General features: G+C 43.6%; 1 protein-coding gene across 1 annotated transcript; it reads right to left on the bottom strand.

Moving 5' to 3' along the window:
• Window positions 1–2375: 2375 nt before the first annotated feature.
• On the bottom strand, window positions 2376–20218 carry LOC144479718 (E3 ubiquitin-protein ligase TRIM39-like). Its single transcript, XM_078198748.1, has 6 exons — window positions 19679–20218; window positions 15427–15522; window positions 9642–9872; window positions 9191–9213; window positions 7996–8123; window positions 2376–4962 (listed from the first exon to the last, which is right to left on the bottom strand). The coding sequence occupies exons 1-6, from the start codon at window positions 20216–20218 to the stop codon at window positions 4412–4414; spliced, it is 1569 nt and encodes a 522-aa protein (XP_078054874.1). The 3' UTR covers window positions 2376–4411.
• Window positions 20219–22626: the final 2408 nt, after the last annotated feature.

Genomic DNA, 22626 nt, shown 5'->3' with positions numbered 1-22626 from the left:
CTGAGCAATCAATGGTAGTTCCCCTTGAATGGTCTCCATATCCAATGCAGGAATCCAGTCTCTACAGTTTGTATGTGCAATCCCCAGGATTCCCTTGCAGGATAAAAACATCCTGGAGAATGACAGGATGAGCATCCCCCATCCTCAGCATCCTCAGTCAAGCTTCTGGAGATTGTTCTCCAGTGACCTTGACAGTAACTATTGATGTCCAGTCCTTTCAGTTATGTCATGACTGCAAGTACGGTGCCTTGAATGCCACCACCGGTACACTGGGGGCCTTGAAGCTTGTAGGATCCATGTTATTTCTGCACAGGGACGTGACCTTTGATTGTTTGACCCCACTCCCCATTTCAGATGGCTCTGTATGGATCAGAAGCCAATTAGACAAAATGCACGGCAGCACCTCGACCTGGATTCTCGCCTGAATGTACATTTGTAAAGGAGTCAAGTTTGTTCATTGTGCCTTAGAGCCTTGAGCCTAGCACCACTGAACATTGCTCTCCATGGTTTGAGCTGGAAATTAAAAGGAAAAGGATGCCCCTTCAATTGGCCCAAAACTGACTCTCTCATTCCCTGGGACACCCACTTGATCAATTTTTTTTCTCTAGCTTGTTTTCCAAACTGCCTCATTATTCCATGATTGAGAAAATGGTGCTGTTAATAGAAACCCTACAGTACAGAAAGAGGCCATTTGGCCCATCAAGTCTGCACCGACCACAATCCCACCCAGGCCCTACCCCCATATCCCTACATATTTTACCCACTAATCCCTCTAACCTACGCATCTCAGGACACTAAGGGCAATTTTTAGCATGGCCAATCAACCTAACCCGCACATCTTTGGACTGTGGGAGGAAACCGGAGCACCCGGAGGAAACCCACGCAGACACAAGGAGAATGTGCAAACTCCACACAGACAGTGACCCAAGCCGGGAATCGAACCCAGGTCCCTGGAGCTGTGAAGCAGCAGTGCTAACCACTGTGCTACCGTGCCGCCCGACGCTCAACCTCCCCCATCTCCCACCAAGTTCCTCCCTCCATACTCACCAATTCCCATCCTCCTCTCACTATCCAGCTCCTCCCTGTTACCTTTGACCCCATCATTGTTCATATGGTTATTCCAGTTCCCCCCCCCCGCCCCCGAACCTTGCAATGTTGATGTCCCCATTCCCTTTGCTGGCCTGGCCTGCCCCCTACCCTTCTCAAGGCTACATTCACCCTTACTCTTCAGGATCCCTTCTCTCCCCTCCTCTCCACCCCCCCCCCCCCCCACCCCCCCCATGACTTTTCAGCTACTTTTACAGGATCCAGATGCCTACGCTGAATGTAATGTGCCTTCTCCCACAATAACATGACACCAACCCCCAGGACTAATGCCTTAGGTGACTGACCACGCCATGCACATCATATTGTGCACAAATGTCATTGCCCAGAGAGGCCTCCCCTCACCAAAGATTAGGACAAAGCTTCAGCTCCATGTAGAGTTCTCTAACATGGACTGCTCAACCTCAGTACAGTCTCTGACTCTTTTAATTGTCATAACACTTTCCCGGTGTCAGAAGATTAGGGCCTCACTCTATACTTTTATAAAATATATATATATCTCATCGTAGCTAATCTATAAAATTACTGTTTTAAACTGGACAAAAGGTTTAAACTGACTGAAGCCATGATGGTTATGATTCACATAAAATACATTTTTGGCCTTCGGAGCAGCAGCAACCTCGTTACATCTAAAGAAGCATTAATGCTCCTGTGACTCCAGATATTAAATTCCCAGGAGTTATATAAAATCCCTTTACATTTCTAAGGCCAGGTCCCTGGCCAATGGAGATGATCCATCTGAAAGGGCCAAAGGACCTGGAAACCTCTGTTGAACTTATTGGTAGTCGTAACATTAACCATCTCATGAATCCAGGCAATGGAACATATGTCCTTTATTCAAACCAACTGGATATGTGGGAGTCATGCCACATGACCCTACCCTTCTCCCCCCCCCCCCCTCCCCCCGTCCCCCCAACTAAGCAGCTAGATATAGGGTCTGGGTCCGATTGATTTGCCACTGAACAGGCAGATTCAGCTGACATTTCTGTCAGACTCACAGGAATTCTCACTGTTGGGGTCATGGGAATTCTTGCTGTCGGGGTCAGGGGAATTCTTCTGTCGGGGTCACGGGAATTCTTGCTGTTGGGGCTATGGGGAATTCTTACTGTTGGGGTCACGGGAATTCTTGTTGTCGGGGGTCACGGGAATTGTTACTGCTGGGGCTATGGGGATGTGGGATGAGGTTTGCTGCAGGAAATACATCACAGCCACCTTTCATTTTTTGCAACTTTATTTATACAGCTTTCCTTATTTTTTTTTTTTTTATTTTTAGAACCGTGAAAAAGTGAATTTGGGCCCACAGTGCTTGATCTCATGTACAAAAACTTCTGCGTGGATAAGTGAATTCACAAGAGAGGAATGGCAGGACTTCACTGGATAATCCCTTGAAAGGGAAAGAGAGGGTAAGCAAGTGACCTATATGACCAGAGAGATAAAGATGAAGGAGAAAGTGTTAATGAGAGAGATCGGCTGGATGATACAATTGAGAACCAGACTGAGTACAGAAGGTTCAGAGGGGAGGTGTAAAAACAAAGAGGGAGTATGAAAAGAAATTGGCAGCCAACATAAGATGGAATATCAGAATTTTCTCTCTGCACATACATAGTAAGAGGGTGGTAAAAGGAGGAATGGGGATGATGTGGAACCTGAAAAGGGGAACCACACGGAGGCGGCAAAATTGTTAAAATTTATTCCGGGAAAATTGTGTTTATCCAACTTGCTGGAGTCTCTTTTCTGAAGAGGTAACAAAGAGGACAATGGAGTTGAGGTGGTGTATTTGGTAAAAGACGTTTGATACAGTGCCACACAACAGACTTAAAGCTGTTATAGCTGTTAACAAGTTATAGCTCATTGAATGACAGGGACAATAGCAACATAGACAGGGAGTTGGCTGAGTGCTGGTTAAAGGATATTTTTTGGGCTGGAGGAAGGTTTGGAATGTTATTCCCCAGGGTACAGTGCTGGAACCCTTGCATTTCTTGATATATATCAATGACCTAGACCATGCTGTACAGGGCACAATTTCAAAATTTGCAGATGATGTGAAACTTGCAAGAGGTGTAATCCATGAGGAGAGTAACATAGAACTTCAAAAGGACATCAGCCAGAATTATAAACTCCACCTTGGGGGTGGGGGGAGTATAAAATCCCATGGATGGGGTTCCCCGCGGGATCCACCCACCTGACCCAGATAAACCTTTATGGTGGGACAGACAGGACCTCAGACTGGAAGCCCACCCATGCCTCTATTAAAGCTTTTGAGAGGCCTTATGACCTTTTCCCATCTGGCCTTAATTTTTGGGCTTGCGGGTGCTGGTTGTGGGTGCTGAATAGAAAATGTCTTCACCCTCGACCTCAAGTAAGAAGGTGGGGGCAGGGGCACCTCAATCTGGAGGCCCCTTCAGATTTGGGATGTCCTCCCATCAGGGACCTGGGAGCTCTGGCTCTCCCTCTACACTCCCCCCATCTCCAACCTACCCCCTCGAGATCACCCCCCACCCGCCCCCTTCACCGCTCCCAGGGAATTTGCAATCTGGCCAACAGCTCTCCAAGGCAGGATTTCCATCCAAGGGCAGATGGGAGTCTTGCTGATCAATACTCAATCAAGTGCAAAATGGCAGCAGGCTCGACAGAGTTGGTAGAGATGCGTTGCCCCACTGACTCTCAGAATGATGGGTGCTGGCTGCCATAGAAAAGTTGGTGCAGTGGGCAGACAGGTGGCAGATGAAGTTCAATGCAGAGAAATGTGAAGTGATATATTTTGGTCGGAAGAACATGGAGAGACAATGTAAAATAAAGGGTGCATCTCAGTACGGCGTGTGGGAGCAGAGAGACTTGGCTGTGCAAAAGTCATTGAAGGTGGCAGGACAGGTTGAGAGTATCCTCATTTTTATTAATTGGGGCATAGAACACATGAGAAAGGAGATTATGTTGAACTTGTATAAGATACTAGTTTGGCCTCAGCTGGAGTTGTGTCTAGTCCTGGGTGTTGCATTTTGGAAAGGATGTGAAGGAATTAGAAAGAGTGCAGAAAAGATTGATGAGAATGGTTCCAGGGTGGCGAATGTCAGTTATGAAGATAGATTGGAGAAGTTAGAATTGCTTTCTTTGGAGAAGAGAAGGCTGAGAGGAGATTTGATAGAGTGACTCAAGATCTTGAGAGACCTGGACAGAGTAGATAGGGAGAAACTGTTGCCACTTGTGAAAGGATCAGAAACAAGAGCATTCAAGTTTTACTTGGTTACATCTTTAGAACTAAGAAAGCAAACTCCTGGGTACTTTCCACAAAAGCTCAAATATTAAAAATTCAAGACATCATGAAACTCAGTTCACACATGGTAATGCAGTCATCACATTCATTCACTGTCAGAGCTGGATAGAGGGGTTCACTGAATGTTTGCGCCTGGAAAGAATGGAACAGAGTTAGTTTCTTGTCAGACACACCATAAAATGAGATGATTCCAGCCTCAAAATCCACATAGACTCCCACTCTGGATGGCTTTCCAGCAGTTATTTTAGTTTTATTCCCATTGTGCAGTGCAGTGTAAGAGCCTAGCACTGAACACAGACTCCATGATTTATCATTCATTCCCAGGGAACATTGAGCGCTCGGCCCTTTCCGGCTCAGGCTCTTGTAACAGACTCCCACTCTCCAACACTCTCCCGCAACCTTGACCTCCCAGTAAGAGCGGCCATGGTTCACTCCCTCCACACACACGACCTGTGGGAAACAGTCAAATCGTGCTGGACTATCAGGATACTTTGTTTTCTGCCTAGTTAACGTCACGTTCCTCTTACTGAGTGACACAACCAGTTGAGGATGGGCGGTGATTGGATCCAGAATCGGTGTCTGCCCATCTGTGGGGGAAAAAAAGCAGAAATCTAAGTAAATTCTTGCCCTTCATCCTGAGGGCATGACCCCAAGAGCATTGGGGATGGAGAGGATGAGTTAGTGGGGGAGGGGGTTAGTAGAGGGGAGGATCACATATTATCGAGCCTTTGGCTGATTTCCCACCCACCTCTATCAGGTTAAGGGCAGGGGTCTTCCCGAGTTTGGCACCATTGGACTCAGCTCAGTGGAAATATTGGCAGCAGCTTCTAACAGAGTAAGGGAACCAACCCTGGCCAGGATGGGTGTGGAATCATTAACATTTTCAACAAGCTGAAGTATTCTGAGGAGGTGGGACTGCCATTGATTGGACCAATGAGGCTTTGGGTCATTCCTCCTAGTGTATGTGTGACAAAGCGGGATGTCAGGCATGTGTTTAGATTCCTGCATTTAAACAAATGTATGTGGGTGCTGGGAATATTGAAAAGGCTCCGCCTGTGTTAATGTTAAAATCAAACCTTGCTCTGCAACTGCACAGGAGATGGGCTGATGAAATTTAGGTTTCTTTTCCATCATTATCGCTGGACTCAAACCTTGGAATTCTCACAACGACTGCAGCAGTTCATCAGAAAGTAGACGAGCTCCAGTTTCTCAGGACAACGATAGATCGGCAATAAAGACATTCATTAACTCAGAATGTCCCAAAGTGCTTTACAGCCAAGAATCTCTTTCAAAGTGTCGTCGCTGTATTTGTTTATTCTTTTATTGAACGTGGGCATCGCTGGCTCAGCCATTTATTGCCCATCCCTAATTGCCCTTGACAAGGTGGTGGTGGGGCACCTCCTTAAACCTCTGCAGTCCATGTGGTGCAGGTCTACCCAGGGTGCCGTCCTAATGCAGGAAATATTGCAGCCAGTTTACACACAGCAAGATCCCACAAATAGCAATGCGATAATGACCTGTTTTAGTGACGTTATTGAGGAATAAGTCAGAACACAACTGCTTCAAGGGCTCAGTCTTTTCCATCAGGTTGTTGCTGACATGGGCAGCCTCTTGAAAGAAGACCTCTTGCCAAAGTGACCAGGTGAGCACGCAATGTCAGTGCTATCAAGGTCAGCACAGCTCTGAATATCTTCACCTTCAGTTCCTTCCAGGGATCTGGTGATGATATCTGTAGAACCTCTGAATCTCCCAGGTGAAAACTGTCAAGTTCCCGGGAACAGTATAACTGAAGCTACATGACCACAGGGTTATCACTGAGTAAGCCAGCGAATGCTGAAGGTGTGTGGTTCAAGCACCTGGATGGAGGTGAGGGACTCCTTCAGGATGCGCCAGCAAGGGTGCCCAGTGTGAGGGTCCAACACTGCTGCATCTTGTACAGCTGGAACTGCAGGAGGAGGAAGGTGACGACCACTCTGCATCGATGGAGGAAGAGGAGAAGCAAGAAGCAGAGGGATTTATTTATTTATTAATTAGGTCAGGTGACCAAAAGCTTGAGCCCATCCAGGCCACACGAACAGTTACCCAAGGCCGGAAATGAACCGGGTCCCTGGCGCTGTGAGGCAGCAGTGCTGACCACTGTGCCACTGTGCTGTCCCTTGTGGAATATATTGCTGTGCTTTCGGATATTGTTGTCTAGGAGCAACATGTTGAGAAGTAGGAGGAGGCCAGGATAGATCCCTGGGGAACAAGAGAAATGTCTTTGTTCTTTATCCTTCCAGCCGCTTGTCATTTTAATTCAGCACCTTGTACTCTCACTCACATTTCTATCTTCAACCTGCTGCAATGTTCCAGTGAAGCACAGTGCAAACTGGAGGAACAACACCTCATCTTCCGACTAAGCAGTTTACCGCCTCTGGACCCAACACTGAGTTCAGCGACATAGCCCATGAACTCTGTCCTCCACTTTGATTTGTGTTTTTGTCAAATGTCAGTCTGTGTCTTGTTTCATGTTGTACTTTCAGAAAGCGCTGATCTTTATTCTGCTATTAACACCTACACGGGATCGCTGCTTTGTTCTTTAGTACTATCATTATCACTCCCTTGCCTTTCTTTCCATGACATCTTTTATTTAATCTCCTCTGCCCTCTAACCTATCCATGACCTTCCCCTAAACCAACTCTCCCCCCCCCAACCCCCACCATTTTTCAACAGCATAAAACCCAGTACACTTCTCCCTCTCTTCAGTTCTGAAGAAGAGTCATATTGGACTCCAAGCATTAACTCTGTTTGTCCCTTGACAGGTGCTGTCAGAGCTGCTGAGGTTTTCCAGCACTTTCTGTTTTTATACCAGAAATGAGAATGCAGGAGGAGAAGCCATTGCAAATGATACTCTAGATTTGATTGGATGGATAAGAATAGAACTGGGTATGTGCAGTGCCATTGGGCTGGAATGACAGTGGACAGGCATCGGAGGAGGATGATTGGTCAATCCAGATAAATCTACCTTTGTCACCATCATGTAGGCTGTGATTGGTCACTTTGATGGAGCTGTTTCTGATGTGGCAGTGGCAGCAACCTGATTGGAGGGATTCAAACAAGGAGTCCAGCAAAGGAATTTTGGAGATAGCAACATGTTCAAGGACTTTGGAGAGGAAAGGGAGTTTGGAAATGGGATAGAAGTTTGCAAGCGAAGCATCAAATGCTTTTCACTTTAACTACTCATGATAACAAGTTTCTCCCGAATTCCCAATTGCATTTATTAGTGAATAGCTCACATTCATGTCCCCCTAATTTTGGATTCCCCCACAAGGGAAAATGTTTTCTCTGTCCAATCAAACACCTTTATAATTTGAAGATGATAAGCCTTCTCTTTTCTAGAAAAATGAGCGTCAGTTTTGGGTTCTGTGATTTACGGCTGGTTTTGAACTGAACAAGGATCTGTGTATCTGTGATGTCAAACTCTTTGGAACCATGTTTCAGAAAAGGCAACACTCATGGCTTGAAGCTTAACTGAGATTCCTTGTAACTGACTTGAATGAAAATTGTGAACAGCTCCTCCCAATTTGCCCATTGCTCACACTGAACCTGGATAGTGAAGAGTCCATTGCTTCACTACTTACACAGTAAGGCTGTGATATCTCTGTTCCTCTCCACCTGTTCCTGCAGCCAATACGACAGCTCCTGTAGTTTTGTTGTGTCCAAGACTGGAGTTGGGAGCGATGCGAACGGTTTTGATAAACTTCCCAATCTGATCAATCACACAAACACATTTCAAATCAAAAAGCTTATGAACTTTTGAGGAATGCAACAGAAGTCAGTCCTTTACAGGCAGAAGATAAAACCGTTTCCTCACACTCCTTTATTTTGGAATGTACAATGCTTCTTTTCAAGATTCTGGAACACGTTCCACATTAATTTTAAACAAATATAGTAGTTGATGTTCATAGCAAGGTGCTGCAGGGAGCGATCTGGCAATGACCAGATCATTTGGGCGGCACGGTAGCACAGTGGTTAGCACTGCTGCTTCACAGCTCCAGGGTCCTGGGTTCGATTCCCGGCTCGGGTCACTGTCTGTGTGGAGTTTGCACATTCTCCTCGTGTCTGCGTGGGTTTCCTCCGGGTGCTCCGGTTTCCTCCCACAGTTCAAAGATGTGCGGGTTAGGTTGATTAGCCAGGTTAAAAATTGCCCCTTAGAGTCCTGAGATGCGTAGGTTAGAGGGATTAGCGGGTAAAATATGTGGGGGTAGGGCCTGGGTGGGATTGTGGTCGGTGCAGACTCGATGGGCCGAATGGCCTCCTTCTGCACTGTAGGGATTCTATGATTCTATGATTTGTTTTAGTGATCTTGACGCAGGGATAAATATTGCCCAGGATCATAGGCACAAATCGGCTTCAAGTTAGTGCCCTGGGACCTTTTTATGTTCATTCAATAGGATTGGCCAGGGCCCTGGTTTAACTTTTTATCTGAAAGTCAGCACTGATTTACAGCAGGACAAGCTACATACAGCAGCAAGATACTGAGATGTCCTGGTGTCATTTAAATACAAATTGTTTTATTTCTTATCAGCCAAATCAGCAAAGTCCAGACATACAACTCTGATTTGCTGAAATTATCGATTACAATTCACTTTAACTTTAACTCATGTCCCAGTATGTAGAGTTTTGAGATAACAGCCCAGATTGAGAAAGTATAGAAAGGGAACTGAGCAGAGACACTATTGAACCGGAACAGATGCAGCTGACTGCCTGCGTGGGCTATTGGACACGATTCTCCAACACCTTCCATTTTTAAAAAAGAAGCAATCTGCTACTTACTTGTCAGCTTCAGAATTAAACATCTGGAATAAGATACAAATGGGAAGAAGTATTAACATCCAGCACATGTGTTCGCAACTGCAAAAAGCATAAATGTTCAAGAGACATAATCGCTTCTATAGACTGTTACATTTTACTGCAACTAAGTTGAAATGTGAGACTCACTGTACAGGCTGAAAACTGTAAATGAACAGATGGGATAATTCGGGGGATGATGTTTAAGAGTCTCTAAGCGTGGGTTTTAAAAGTTTGTAATACGTAGCTAAAGAATCCCAACATCATTGAGATCTCGGGGAAAGATAGGGGAAAATAAACTCCAAGAGGACACTAGTCTGTTCAAATCACCATTTGGTGTCCAAATTGGAACACTTTCCAAATTGCCTCTCCGTCATTCTTCAAATAAACAATTGTATTTCCTTTACCTCTGGGTTACAGAAACAGAAATTGTTACCTGTATGAAGAAGATTCCTTTTTTCTTGGAGAAGTTATTCAGATTGATCAAGCATTTCCTGAAATCGTTGTCTTTGCCATTGAGCTCTCTGATCTGCACATCAATCTCTGCAATCACGCGTTTCTCTTCTCTGTCCAGGTAGTCAAAGATTTCTCTCTCTTCACTTTCAATTCTCTTCCTCAGTACATCACTCTTTTCCTTTATTTTAATTTTCTTTTCTTTCATTTCATCCTTTTGGAAGGAGAAATGGATCAAGTTGTAAATAACACTGACATGGCACTTTCCGTTACAATCTCATTCTGTTCCTCAAGTTCCAGCGCTTACACTCTCACTCTGAAAGACATCATTATTTTCCAGGATATGGAGGCATATGGTTTTGAAAGGAATCAATAAGGTGGATAGAGGGAAATGTTTTCCTCTGGTGGGAAGGCTACAACAAGGGAACCTTAGAACAGGGCAAGGTTCCATTTTCACCTTCTACCATTCATTAAGATCATGGCTAATCTGTATCTTAACTCCTTTCATCTGCCTTGGTTCCAGATTCCTCCATACCCTCCCCTCGCAAAAATCTCTTGATCTCAGATTTTAAATGATTTATTAAGCCAACATCTACTGGGAAAGAATTCTACACTTTTACCACCATCTTAAATAGGGTTTTCCTAAATTCTATCCTGATTGACCTGGCTCTGATTAATTCTCCCACCAGTTGAAAATGTTTCTCTCAATCTACTCCCATCAGTTCTTTTCAAATTTCCCATAAACTTCAATCAAATCACCCCTGGTTATTCTGGCAATACAAACCTAGTTTAAGCAATTTCTCCTAATAATGCTCCATAGAACCCTGGTAACATTCTGGTGAATATGTGCTCGATTTCTTTCATGATCAATATATATTAGCTAAGACCTACAAACTGTACTCCAGATGTGATCTAATGAGAGCTTTGTATAGCTGTAGCAAAACCACCTCCCTCTTATAGTCTGTATTTCTGGGGGTTGGTTAGCACAGTTGGCTGGGTGGCTGTTTAGTGATGCAGAGCAACGCCAACAGTGAGGGTTCAATTTCCACATCAGCTGACGTTATTTATGAAGGCCCTGTCTTCTCAACCTTGCCTGAGGTGTGATGATCTCTAGGTTAAATCACCACCAGTCAGCTTTCCCCATCAAAAGGAACATCTGGGACTACGGTGACTTTGCTTTTATATTCTACAACTCTAATTTCATAGAATCATAGAAACCCTACAGTACAGAAAGAGGTCATTTGGCCCATCGAGTCTGCACCGACCACAATCCCACCCAGGCCCTACCCCCATATTTCTACATATTTACCCACTAATCCCTCTAACCTACGCATCTGAGGACACTAAGGGCAATTTTAGCATGGCCAATCAACCTAACCCGCACATCTTTGGACTGTGGGAGGAAACCAGAGCACCCGGGGGAAACCCACGCAGACACGAGGAGAATGTGCAAAATCCACACAGTGACCCAAGCCGGGGATCGAACCCAGGTCCCTGGAGCTGTGAAGCAGCAGTGCTAACCACTGCGCTACCGTGCCACCCATGGAATGGAATTATAATTATAATGGAATTATAAATTCCATTAGCCTTGGTGATTGGATTTTGTACCTGACCACTTCATTTCAAAAATACTCAGTTCTAATTGTGGGCCAAAATGGATGAGCCCACATTTCAGAGTAGCGGGGCTGTTTGAGACTTCGGGGTGCCCTTTTTGTGAGTTGCTTCAGGCCCACGCAGGAACCCCATGTTCAGGGTTATGAGATGTGGCAGAACCAGTGGCATTTTGGTAGTGATTGAGGCTTGTCGCTGGATCCTTCAGGAGAGGGCTTGTGTTTCCTTTAAGCAGAAATGAGGAAGGCAGAAAACCACCTCGTGTATTCCTTGCTGTAGCCCAATAGCTCATTGTAATTGAAAATGGGAGGCTCTTATAAACAGAGGGAGAGGAATGCAGCACCAACAAGGCGTGAAGAAATGAGCAAAGGACCGTGTCTATGGACAGATCACTGCTATGCACACTTTGCAGTGTTGAAATCTGTTTGCCAGTTTTGTACATTTCCCTGTGATTTTGGCAAACTTGGATTTATGGCAGTCTGGTGTTAACTAAGTCATTAATAAAATTGGTGAATAATTAAGTAAATCCTTGCATGACATCACTAGCCACCTCTTTCTAATCCCTATGGTTTCAGCCCTGTTGTCCAATGACAGGAGTGCCTTAGATAATGACCTTTCCCCATTGAGCCTCTGTGATCATTGCACAAAGCCTGTCGGTGTCCCTTAGCACAAATCCTGGGTCTTGCAATGTGGCAGTCTGGACCACACAATCACTGACTGCCCTTTACACTGCCAGACCAACGACTTTCAGGCAGGCTAAAGAACATCTCTCACTGAGTAAATGGTCATTCAGGGGCAGCTATCGTTTGTCTCAGTGTGTGTTCCTGAACACAGACTGTAGAGCAGAGTCCTGCGTCATGGAGCTGCTCGGGATAAACCTCAACAAAAATGACTGCATCTCTCTCCAGGCCATCTTTACAAAGGCACATTCCAGAATGGGGCGGACAGTGGTTTCTTCCTGTCCACAGCCATCTTGAGGGTAACATGAGGAGGGGATGAAACTCTGGGTATGCAGTAAAGATTTCATAGGGAGAGCCCTTCACACCACCAGCCAAGCTATGTCTTGATGTTTGTTTGAAAGTTCTGGGCCAGAATTCTCAGGCCATTCATGCCCCGTGGTTGCTGCCACAAGAATGGAGAATTTAGCATTCAGCCAAATCTCCACTCACTGCAGCGTAACGGGAGAATCCCAGCCGCAGGCAGGGTCAGAGAATCTGGCCCCTGGTGATGAGGCATTCTGCCAAATGACTTTTCCAGTTTGTTCAGGGAACCATTTGACAGGATCCACCATTTCCACCAAGCAGGAAAAGGCTCGATGAACTTGTTTTTTTAAAAACTTTAAACAAAAGCTTGGGGAATAACTGTTCCATTGCTCATTCTCCATGGCATTGCTTCAACCAACAAGAGGCCATTTGCCAACCAATCGGCACCCTTTTCTCATGAAGTATAACTTGTTCCCGTTGAAATTTGGTATTCTTGCATCTGCCTTGATGGAAGATGTAAAATCTTTAACAGCATGTCTCGATTTTTCAACAACACTCAAATCCACATGAATTACATCTACTGATTCTCCTCTTATCTACCCTACTCATTACAACCTCAAAATAATCTTGATAAATTTGTCAAATGGAATTTCCCTTTTGTAAAATCATGCTGATTTGTTCTAACCAGATGCTTTTACTTTCTCAATGATTGATGTCAGGTTAACTGGTTGTAATTCCCTGTTTACTCTCTCCTTGCTTTCTTGAATAGCAGTGTTAAGTTTACTAACTTCCAATCTGTTGGGACCATTCCAGAATCCAGGAAATTTTGGAAAATTGTAGTCAGTCCATTCACTATCTCTACAGTTATCTTGTTTAGAACCCTTGGGTGTACTCCGCCAAGTCCTGGGGATTTGTTGGATTTTAGTCACTTAAATTTCTCCAGTACTGATATTAATTACCTTAATTTCCTCATTCTTTTAATCATTTATTTCTGGTATGTAACTTTTGTCTTCTGTGTAATCAGATGTAAAATATTTGTCAATGTCTGCCATTTCCTCAATCTATATCATAATTTTGCCTGTCTTTGCTTCAAATAAATCACAATTTACTTTAGCTACTCTCCTCCTTTTATTTACTTCTAAAAGTTCTTACAATCTGTTTTATTCCTAGTTAGTTCACTCTCATATTCTATGTTTTCCTCTTTTATCAACTTCTTGGGATTCTTTGCTGAGTTCTAAAATGTCCCCAATCCACAGACTTACTATTTATTATTCTTTATAACTTTATCAGCATTTCTTTTAATTCAATATTATCCTTAACCTCCTTAATAAGCCACAGAAGGATTTTTGTCACTGAGCTTCTGTTTTTCAATGGAATACTTTTTTGTTGAACATTTTAAGTTACTTATTTTAATGTTTTCCACTCTTTACAACCACCATACCTTTTAGTCTATTCACCCAATCAACCTGAGCCAACTCTTCCCTCCCACCTGTGTAATTGACTTTGTTTAAGTTTAAAAGTCTTGTTTATGATTGGAGTTTCTCATCTTCAATTGTATTATGATCACTAATACCCAGAAGACTTTTACTGTGATGATACTAATCAGTCCTGCATCATTGCATAATACTTGATCTAAAATAACTTTATTCCTAGTTGGTTCCACAGGAAGCTATCATAAAAGTATTCTAAAAACTCATCTTCCAAACCACCTTGCTTGCATTTGGGTTGAGATGGGAGATTTGCCATTTGACCCCACTTAAATGTGGGAGGACAGTCTCCCAATGATTTTTAATGAGGCTTATGGCTATTTCTAGAGGATAATTTTAATGCAATTTTACTGCCCCATTTATCCAAACAATGCCCAAAGATTGACAGCAAATTCAACTTAGTCCTTTTCTTGATTCTGATTTGTTAAAAATTAATCTTTAAATTGCAATGTTGTTGGTATGACTGACCCTATTTATTGTGCTAATTCATCTCAGAAAGTGGTGACAGAACCATAGAAAATTACAGCTCAGAAACAGGCCTTTTGGCCCTTCTTGTCTGTGCCGAACCATTTTATGCCTAGTCCCACTGACCTGCACTTGGACCATATCCCTCCACACCCCTCTCATCCATGAACCCGTCCAAGTTTTTCTTAAATGTTAAAAGTGACCCCACATTTACCACTTTATCCGGCAGCTCATTCCACACTCCCACCACTCTCTGCGTGAAGAGAGCTTTCTAGACATTTGATACATTTTTGTAGGTTTCCCAGATACTTAGACAAACCAGTTAGGAATTTACCACGTTGGTATGGCACTAAAATTATATAAAGTCCAAGCTGAATAATGACAGCAGGTTTCCTTCCCTAAAGGATACAAGTGGTGGTTCAACAGTTATCTGACAGTATTTTGGTCACCAATCAGCATTTATTTCCAGATTTCTTCTAAAACTGAATGCAAGTTTGCAATCTGCCATGTTGGAATTCAAACTCGTGTTCTTAGGATGACTGGTTGTGTGACGTAAGCACCAGACCACTGCATCCAGAAAATACCAGCCATGGCTCCATGGTGTCACCTCTGAGCCAGATAGAGGTTCAAGTCCCCAGATCTGGGCTGAAATTCCAGCACTGTGCTGAATTAACTCTTGTGGCGCAGTGGGTAACGACCCTGCCTCTAGGTTGGAAGCTCTTGGTTTCACCCCATTTCTTGATGGCCAAGGAAAGTGGATTAATAAAGTGGCCAAACGGGTTGAGTAACAGCCTGTGAGTCATCCCAACACACGCAATGACCAGCAGTAAGAGTGTGAAAGATTCCTAGTCAGCATGTGATGAAAGAAAATTGGAGTTGCCACCATCACGAACCATTGCTCCAGACTACAACTTGTGTGTAAAATTGCATGTCACCACGGTAACTTGGACTTCCTGAGTGAACTACAACACACCCACCGAGGGAGTGCTGCACGGTTGCAAGTGCTGTCATTTGGTGGCATGTTAAAACAAAGTCTTGTCTTAGATGGACACAGTTCCAAAGCAGAGCAAGTGAGTTCTTGCCAGTGACCTAGCTAATATTCATCTCTCGACCCTGTCTCACTAAAAAGTCATTCTCTCATTCCTGTTTTTGGGAGCTTGCCTTGTGCAAACTGGCTGCAGTGCTTTCTACATTCTAACAATCACTAACAGGAGCCACCTACCTGCATTTTCTGCCTTTCTCTCTGAAGATCTCCAAGGGCAAACTGTACAGCTTCTATGTTGTTCCTGATGGCTTCTGTTTGATTGTTAATGATGTTCTGGAATAGAATCACTTTATTACTCCAAACATCCTTTACTTTAAATATATGCAATTATTTTGTTGATATCTTCAGAATTATAAATCTAAAAGCTAATGGGAAATGTTCAGGTTTAGAAGAATCTAGAGGTTTGGGAGGTAGGGCATGTCCTAGGACATAAGATCAGTGTGGGACAAGTAACAGAACGGATAGCTGGCTGCAGGCTAGAAAGCAGAGAGTGGGCCTGTGGATGTCTATTGAGGGCGGCTGAAGATGATAAATAGGCTTCCATAAGGATTACTGTTCACAATTTAGACTTTGGAATCAAAAACATAATTTAAGCTCAATTTGGAAGGGGGTGGTGAGGTGGGGGTGGAGGGGGGTGGGGGGGAGGTGGATTATCAATAATGAGGATTGCAACACCTTATCAAAAGATACTATTCAACTTGTAGAATGGGCATATAATTGGCAAATAAATTTCTACATGAGTTAAATGTTTGGTACGTTGATAAGAAAAATGAGATTACAGTACCATGAATATAAGAATCCAAGTGGGGTTGAGGAGCTAAAAGATCTCGGACTACAGTTAGACAAACCATGAGAAGTACCAACATTCAAAAAAGCAAAACAAGAACTTGGTTCATTTTTAAATGGATATAATTGGAAAGCAGGGAAGCTTGATGAACCTGAATTAAATCTTGGTTCGACCACAATTAGACTACAACATATATTTCTTGTCTTTAAAAATATAGAGACACGGAAGAGATTGCAGAAAAGATTTACCAGGATGATACCAGAAATACACAGTTCTATTTATCAGGAAAGCATAAAAGAGAAGGCCGAAGGGTGACTTAATAGCATTGGTTATAATTGTGAAATATTCTGATAGAGTAGACAGAAATAATTTGTTTCTAATTCTTTGTACTTTGTATCGGTATTCACCAGGGAGAAAGACATGACGGGTGTTGAGGTCAAGGATAGGTGCGTGAACGCTCTTGAGAACGTCAATATATCAAAGGAGGAAGCGTAGAGTATCCTAAATTGCATTAAGGTAGACAAGTCCCCAGGCTGGGTGGGATTTATCCCAGGTTACTGTGGGAGACGAGGGGCCTTAATAGCTGGGGCCTTAATAGATAACTTCACATCCTCTTTGACCACAGGTCAAAGGTTCCAGAGAACTGGTTTAAGAAAGGAAGCAGGGATAATCCAGAAAATTATAGGCCAGTGAGCCTGACATCAGAGGTGGGGAAGCTTTTGGAGAAGATACTAAGGGACAGGATATATGCACATTTGGAGGAAAATGGACCAGTTAGTGACAGGCAGCATGGTTTTGTACGGGGAAGGTCACCTCTCACCAACTTGACTGAGTATTTTGATGAGGTGACAAAGAAAATTGATGAGGGGAGGGCTGTGGATGTCATTTATATGGACTTAGTAAAGCATTTGACAAGGTCCCAAATGGCAGACTGGTACAAAAACTAAAATCACATGGGATTTGCGATGGGCTGGCTAGATGGGTACAGAACTGGTTTGGTTGCAGAATGATGTGGAGATGCCGGCGTTGGACTGGGGTAAACACAGTAAGAGTTTTAACAACACCAGGTTAAAGTCCAACAGGTTTATTTGGTAGCAAATGCCATTAGCTTTCGGAGCACTGCTCCTTCGTCAGATGGAGTGGAAATCTGCTCCATCTGACGAAGGAGCAGGGCTCCGAAAGCTAATAGCATTTGCTACCAAATAAACCTGTTGGTTACAGAAGACAGAGAGTAGCGGTGGAAGGGTGTTTTTCAGAATGGAGATCAGTAGCTAGTGGTGTTCCGCAGGGATCAGTGCTGGGACCTCTGTTGTTTGTAGTATATATAAATGATCTGGAGGAAAATGTGGGTGGTCTGATTAGTAAATTTGCGGATAACACGAAGATTGGTGGAGTTGCTGATAGTGCCGGGGATTGTCAGAGGATACAACAGGATACAGATAGATTGGAGACTTGGGCACAGAAATGGCAAATGGAGTTTAACTCAGACAAATGCGAGGTGATGCACTTTGGAGGATCAAATTTAGGTGTGAATTATACTATAAATGGCAGAATCCTTAGGAACATTAACATACAGAGGGATCTGGGCATGCAAGTTCCCTAAAAGTGGCAACACAGGTTGCCAAGGTGATTGAGAAGGCATATAGCATGTTTGCCTTCATTGGCCAGGGCATTGAGTACGTGAGTTGGGAAATCATGTTGCAGCTGTATAAAACCTTGGTTAGGCCGCATTTGGAGCATTGCGCATAGTTCTGATCACCACATTACCGGAAGGATGTGGAAGCTTTGGAGAGAGTGCAAAGAAGGTTAACCAGGATGTTGCCTGGTCTCGAGGGTGTTGGATATGAGGAGAGGTTGAATAAACTATAATTATTTTCACTGGAAAGACAGAGGTTGAGGGGAAACCTGATAGAGGTCTACAAAATTATGAGGGGCATAGACTGGGTGGATAGTCAGAGGCTTTTTACCCAGGGTGGAAGTGTCAATCACAAGGGGGCACAGGTTCAAGGTGAGAGGGGAAAAGTTTAAAGGAGATGTGCGGGGAAAGCAGAGAGTGGTAGCTGCCAGAGTAGGTGGTGGAAGCAGGCATATTAGTAACATTTAAGAGGCATCTGGATGGGTATATGAATAGGGAGGGAATAGAGAGATATGGACCAAGTCAGGGCAGAAGGTTTTTTTAGTTCAGTTAGAGCATCATGATCGGCACAGGCTTGGAGGGCTGAAGGGCCTGTTCCTGTGCTGTATTTTTCCTTATTCTTTGTTCTAATTGTGGGGAAGAGGCCATCAATATAAAATAGTCACCAAGAAATCCAACCCCCAGAGTATGAAGCTCACTGGCACAGGAAGTCGTTAAGGCCGATAGTTTAGATGTATATAAGTGGCAACTGGATGAGTATATGAATGAGAAGGAAATAAAGGGCTTTGATTATAGAATTTGATGAGGGGGGATGCGATGACGCTTGATTGGATCATTAATGCCGGTTTGGACTGCTTGGCCCAAATAGCCTGTTTCAGTGCTGTATGTACTTTGTAATTCAATATGAAACTTGAAGCTGGAAACCACCTCAAAACAGCAGTTAACTCCCAGGACTAAAATGTGCACCAGACATTCTACTTTACCAAGGCAAATATGTGGCATGTGCTGCCTTTCCAAAGGTGAGGATTTGGACAAGTTACTCTTTACTCAGTAGGATGAGATTCAGATGAAGATAGAACCATTTGAGGAAGAGCTGGGAGTTCTCCCGCAGTAAGATATAGAACAAATACTTCTTTCTATGGAACATACAGGCAGGAAAAAGAGCAGCTGATTCATCACCCATGGCAACCTGAAAAAGGCAGAAAAAATCCAGAAAAACCCAGGGCCAATAAGAAAATAACTACTCTGACAAATTCCTCCCCAAGTTAAGTTTTAAGTTTATTTATTAGTGTTACAAGCAGGCTTACATTAACACTGCAATGAAGTTACTGTGAAAATCCCCTAGTCGCCACACTCCGGCGCCTGTTTGGGTACACTGAGGGAGAATTTAGCACGGCCAATGCACCTAACCAGCACGTCTTTTGGACTGTGGGAGGAAACTGGGGCACCTGAGGAAACCCACACAGACACAGGGAGAACATGCAAATTCCACACAGACAGTGACCCAAGCCAGGAATTGAACCTGGGTCCCTGGTGCTATGAGGCAGCAGTGCTAACCACTGTGCCACCGTGCCATCCTCTCACAGTCCAAAGGTGTGTAGGTTAGGTGAATTGGCCATGCTAAATTGCCCTTGGTATCCCAAGATGTGTAGGTTAGATTGATTAGCCATAGGAAATGTGTGGATTTACAGGGATAGGAAGGGCCTGGGTAAGATACTCTATCAGGGAGTCGGTCCAGACCCGATGGGCCAAATGACCTCTGCTTCACTGCAGGGTTTCTATGATTTTATGAAATCTCTCAGGTGATCAAAACCAGTCCAGGAGATCACACATAGGCCAAACGTTATCTATAAATCTGCTTACTACCTCTAGAATGCATTCTCAGTGTCAGGAACCAGTCTAGCCTCCTCTTGCAGACCGGAGGAGAGGGAATGTGCACACACCAACCGGCAGTCTATATAGATTGAAAAATAATCGCACCCTAATTATTAATATTCCATTCTTACCCTTAGTTCCTTCTCCCCCTCACTGATGCTCCTGCAGTCGTGATCCTTGTGTTTGCCGATGAGGGTACAGAGAGTGCACACACACTCCCTGTCATCCTTACAGTAAATCTTCAGCAGCTCCTGGTGCTCTGTGCATTTCCACATGGACAGGTCTGCAGTGGGTACAACAAGAAGACGGTTTTTAAACACCCTGCTCTCGATAGAGTTTCTGAGTATGGGGTGAAATGCATTTCCACGTTTCAGGCAGGTTTTCACGGCTGGGTTGCTTGAAACTGCACAGATTGAAGGATCCTGTTCTTTATATTTCTGGACTATACTCGCAAGTTTGAAGTTCTTTTGCAGATGTGGCCTCTTCTTGTAGTCTTCCCTACATTCAGGGCAAGGATAAGCATCGAAAACAGCCTCGTCCCAGGTTTTTGTGATACAGAATTGACAGAAGCTGTGTTTACAGCTGAGTATCACTGGATCGGTGAAAATCCGTAGACAAATGGAACAAATTAGCTCCTCTTCTAACCACGCTTGTGGTGTTGCAGCCGCCATTTGCTAAACCAAGAATAGAAACTGAAAATGATTTGTAAACATACGTTAGGAAACTGATATGCAGCTGCACAGCTTTTACTCAATGATGCTGAACTGGCATTCGCCAAGAGAAATAGAGCAAATTGAATGAAATTGCATTGAAGAATAGATTTAATTTAAACTGACAGAGAATCTAATAATTTAAACTCCAGTAACCTGAGGTGTGAGGCTCTAAAAAAGGAACAAACTCACATTTATCTTGCACTTGTCATTACCTCAAGACAGCTTAAATTGACTTATAAGTAATGAACCATTCTGTAGCTGGTGATTGGCCCTAAGCTCTGGAATTCCCTCAACATCCTTTTTTGACATTTCTTAAAACCCACCACTCTGAACAAACCTTTGGCCATCTGTGCTAAGCTTTCTTGACGTGACTTGCATCAAATTTTCTTTGATAATCACTCCTTTCTCTTCTTTACTTTTCCACGGGATGTGGCATTGTTGACCTGGCCAGCAATTGTTGTCCAGCTATAACTGCCCTTGGTGAGACAACCAAGTGGCTAAGCCATTTCAGAGGGCAGTTAAGAGTCAACCACATTGCTGTGGCTCTGGAGTCACATGTAGGCCAGACCAGGTAAGGACGGCAGATTTCCTTCCCTAAAGGACATTAGTGAACCAGATGGGTTTTTATGACAATGGCTGCTAGTTGTCATGGTCATCATTACTGAGACGAGCTTTATATCCCAGATTTTATTAATTAAATTTAAATTCCACCAGCTGTCGTGGTGGAATTCTGGAACAGTCCCGGCAGATTGGAGGGTGGCAACTGTAACCCCAGTATTTAAAAAAAGAGGGAAGGAGAAAACAGTGAATTACAGATTGCTTAGCCTAACATCAGTAGTAGGGAAAATGTCAATTATTAAAGGCTGCAATAACAGAACACTTAGAAAATATCAACTGGATTAGACAAAGTCAACATGGATTTCTGAAAGGGAAATCATGTTTAGCAAATCTACTGGAGTTTTTTGAAGATGTAGTTAGTAGAGTAGATAAGTAAGAACCAGTGGATGTGGTGTATTTGGATTTTCAGAAAGCTTCTGATAAAGTCACACATATGATTCTATGAAGAAGTTAGTGTGCAAAATTAAAGCACATGGGATTTTGGTGTACTATACTGGCAAAGATTGGGAACTGGTTAGTGATGCGCGATTAAATCACTCGGGAGGCTAGATCGTACCCGGGAAATAAAGGCTTTTATTACTAACAAGACTGGAGCATACTATATAACAATACAATCCCAGACTAAAGGGTCACCAGGCAGTGCAGTGACCTTTATACTCCTCCAGGTAGGCGGAGCCAACTGGAGTGTACCACAGAACAATATCAACAGGTAGAACAGCCCAACCCTAACCCCAACAGTGACAACAGTAACATATCTACAAGTACCCATAGTGCTGACCATCTATGGTTCAGTACTCATAGTGGTAACCATCTAAGGTTCACCACAGTTAGCAGACAGGAAACAGAGAGTAGGAATAAAAGGGTCTTTTTCAAAGTGGCAGGCAATGACTAGTGGGGTCCCTCAGGGATCACTGCTTAGGCCCCAGCTATTCATGGTACACATCAGTGATTTGGGTAAGAGAATCAAAAGTAATATTTTCAAATGACAGAAAATTAGCTATGTGGTGAGGAGGAAGGTGATTTAGACAAGTTGAGTGAGTTGGCAAATACACGGCAGATGAATATATAATGTGGATAAATGTAAAGTTATTTACTTTGGATAGAGAAACAGACTGGCAGAATATTATTTAAATGGTGATAGATTGGGAAATGTTGATGTAAAAAGGGATGTGGGTGTCTGAATACACCAAACATTGAAAGCAAGTATGCAGGTACAGCAAACGAAGGCAAATGGTATGTTGGTCATCATTGCAAGAGGACTTGAGTTTAGGAGCAAGGATGCCTTACTGCAGCTGTACAGGGCCTTAGTGAGACCACACCTGGAGTACTGGGTGCAGTTTTGGTCTCCTTACCTAAAAAACGATTTACTTGCCATAGAGGGAGGGCAGTGAAGGTTCACCAGACTGATCCCTGAGATGGTAGAATTGTCGTATGAGGAGAGAGTGGGATGATGAGGCCTATATTCACCGGAATTTAGAACAATGAGAGAAGATCTTACTGAAAAGTATAAAATTCTGACAGGTCTGGACAGACTGGGTACAGAGATGTCGTTTCTATGGTTTCCATGGTTTCCTCTGGCTGGGAGTCACACTCTCAGGATGTGAAGAAGGCCATTTAGGACTGAGGTGAGGAGAAATTTCTTCACTCAGAGGGTGGTGAACCTGTGGAATTCTCTACCACAGAAGGGTGTGGAGGCCAAGTCAAGGAATATATTTAAGAAGGGAATAGAGTTTCAGACTCTAAAGATG

The sequence above is a fragment of the Mustelus asterias genome, chromosome 26 (genome assembly GCF_964213995.1).
Source record: "Mustelus asterias chromosome 26, sMusAst1.hap1.1, whole genome shotgun sequence".
NCBI lineage: Eukaryota > Metazoa > Chordata > Chondrichthyes > Carcharhiniformes > Triakidae > Mustelus > Mustelus asterias.
Note: the sequence above shows the minus strand (reverse complement) of the source record. Positions and strands in the feature narration are given on the sequence as shown.

Excerpts from the sequence above, each read along its gene's own strand:
- LOC144479718 (XM_078198748.1), bottom strand. The coding sequence starts at position 20,218 with ATGGCGGCTGCAACACCACAAGCGTGGTTAGAAGAGGAGCTAATTTGT. Across the intron at positions 9,214-9,641 it reads AAGGAATCTTCTTCATACAG|ATGTTTAATTCTGAAGCTGA; the intron begins GTAACAATTTCT and ends ATCTTATTCCAG. Across the intron at positions 8,124-9,190 it reads TTTAATTCTGAAGCTGACAA|ATTGGGAAGTTTATCAAAAC; the intron begins GTAAGTAGCAGA and ends GTGATTGATCAG.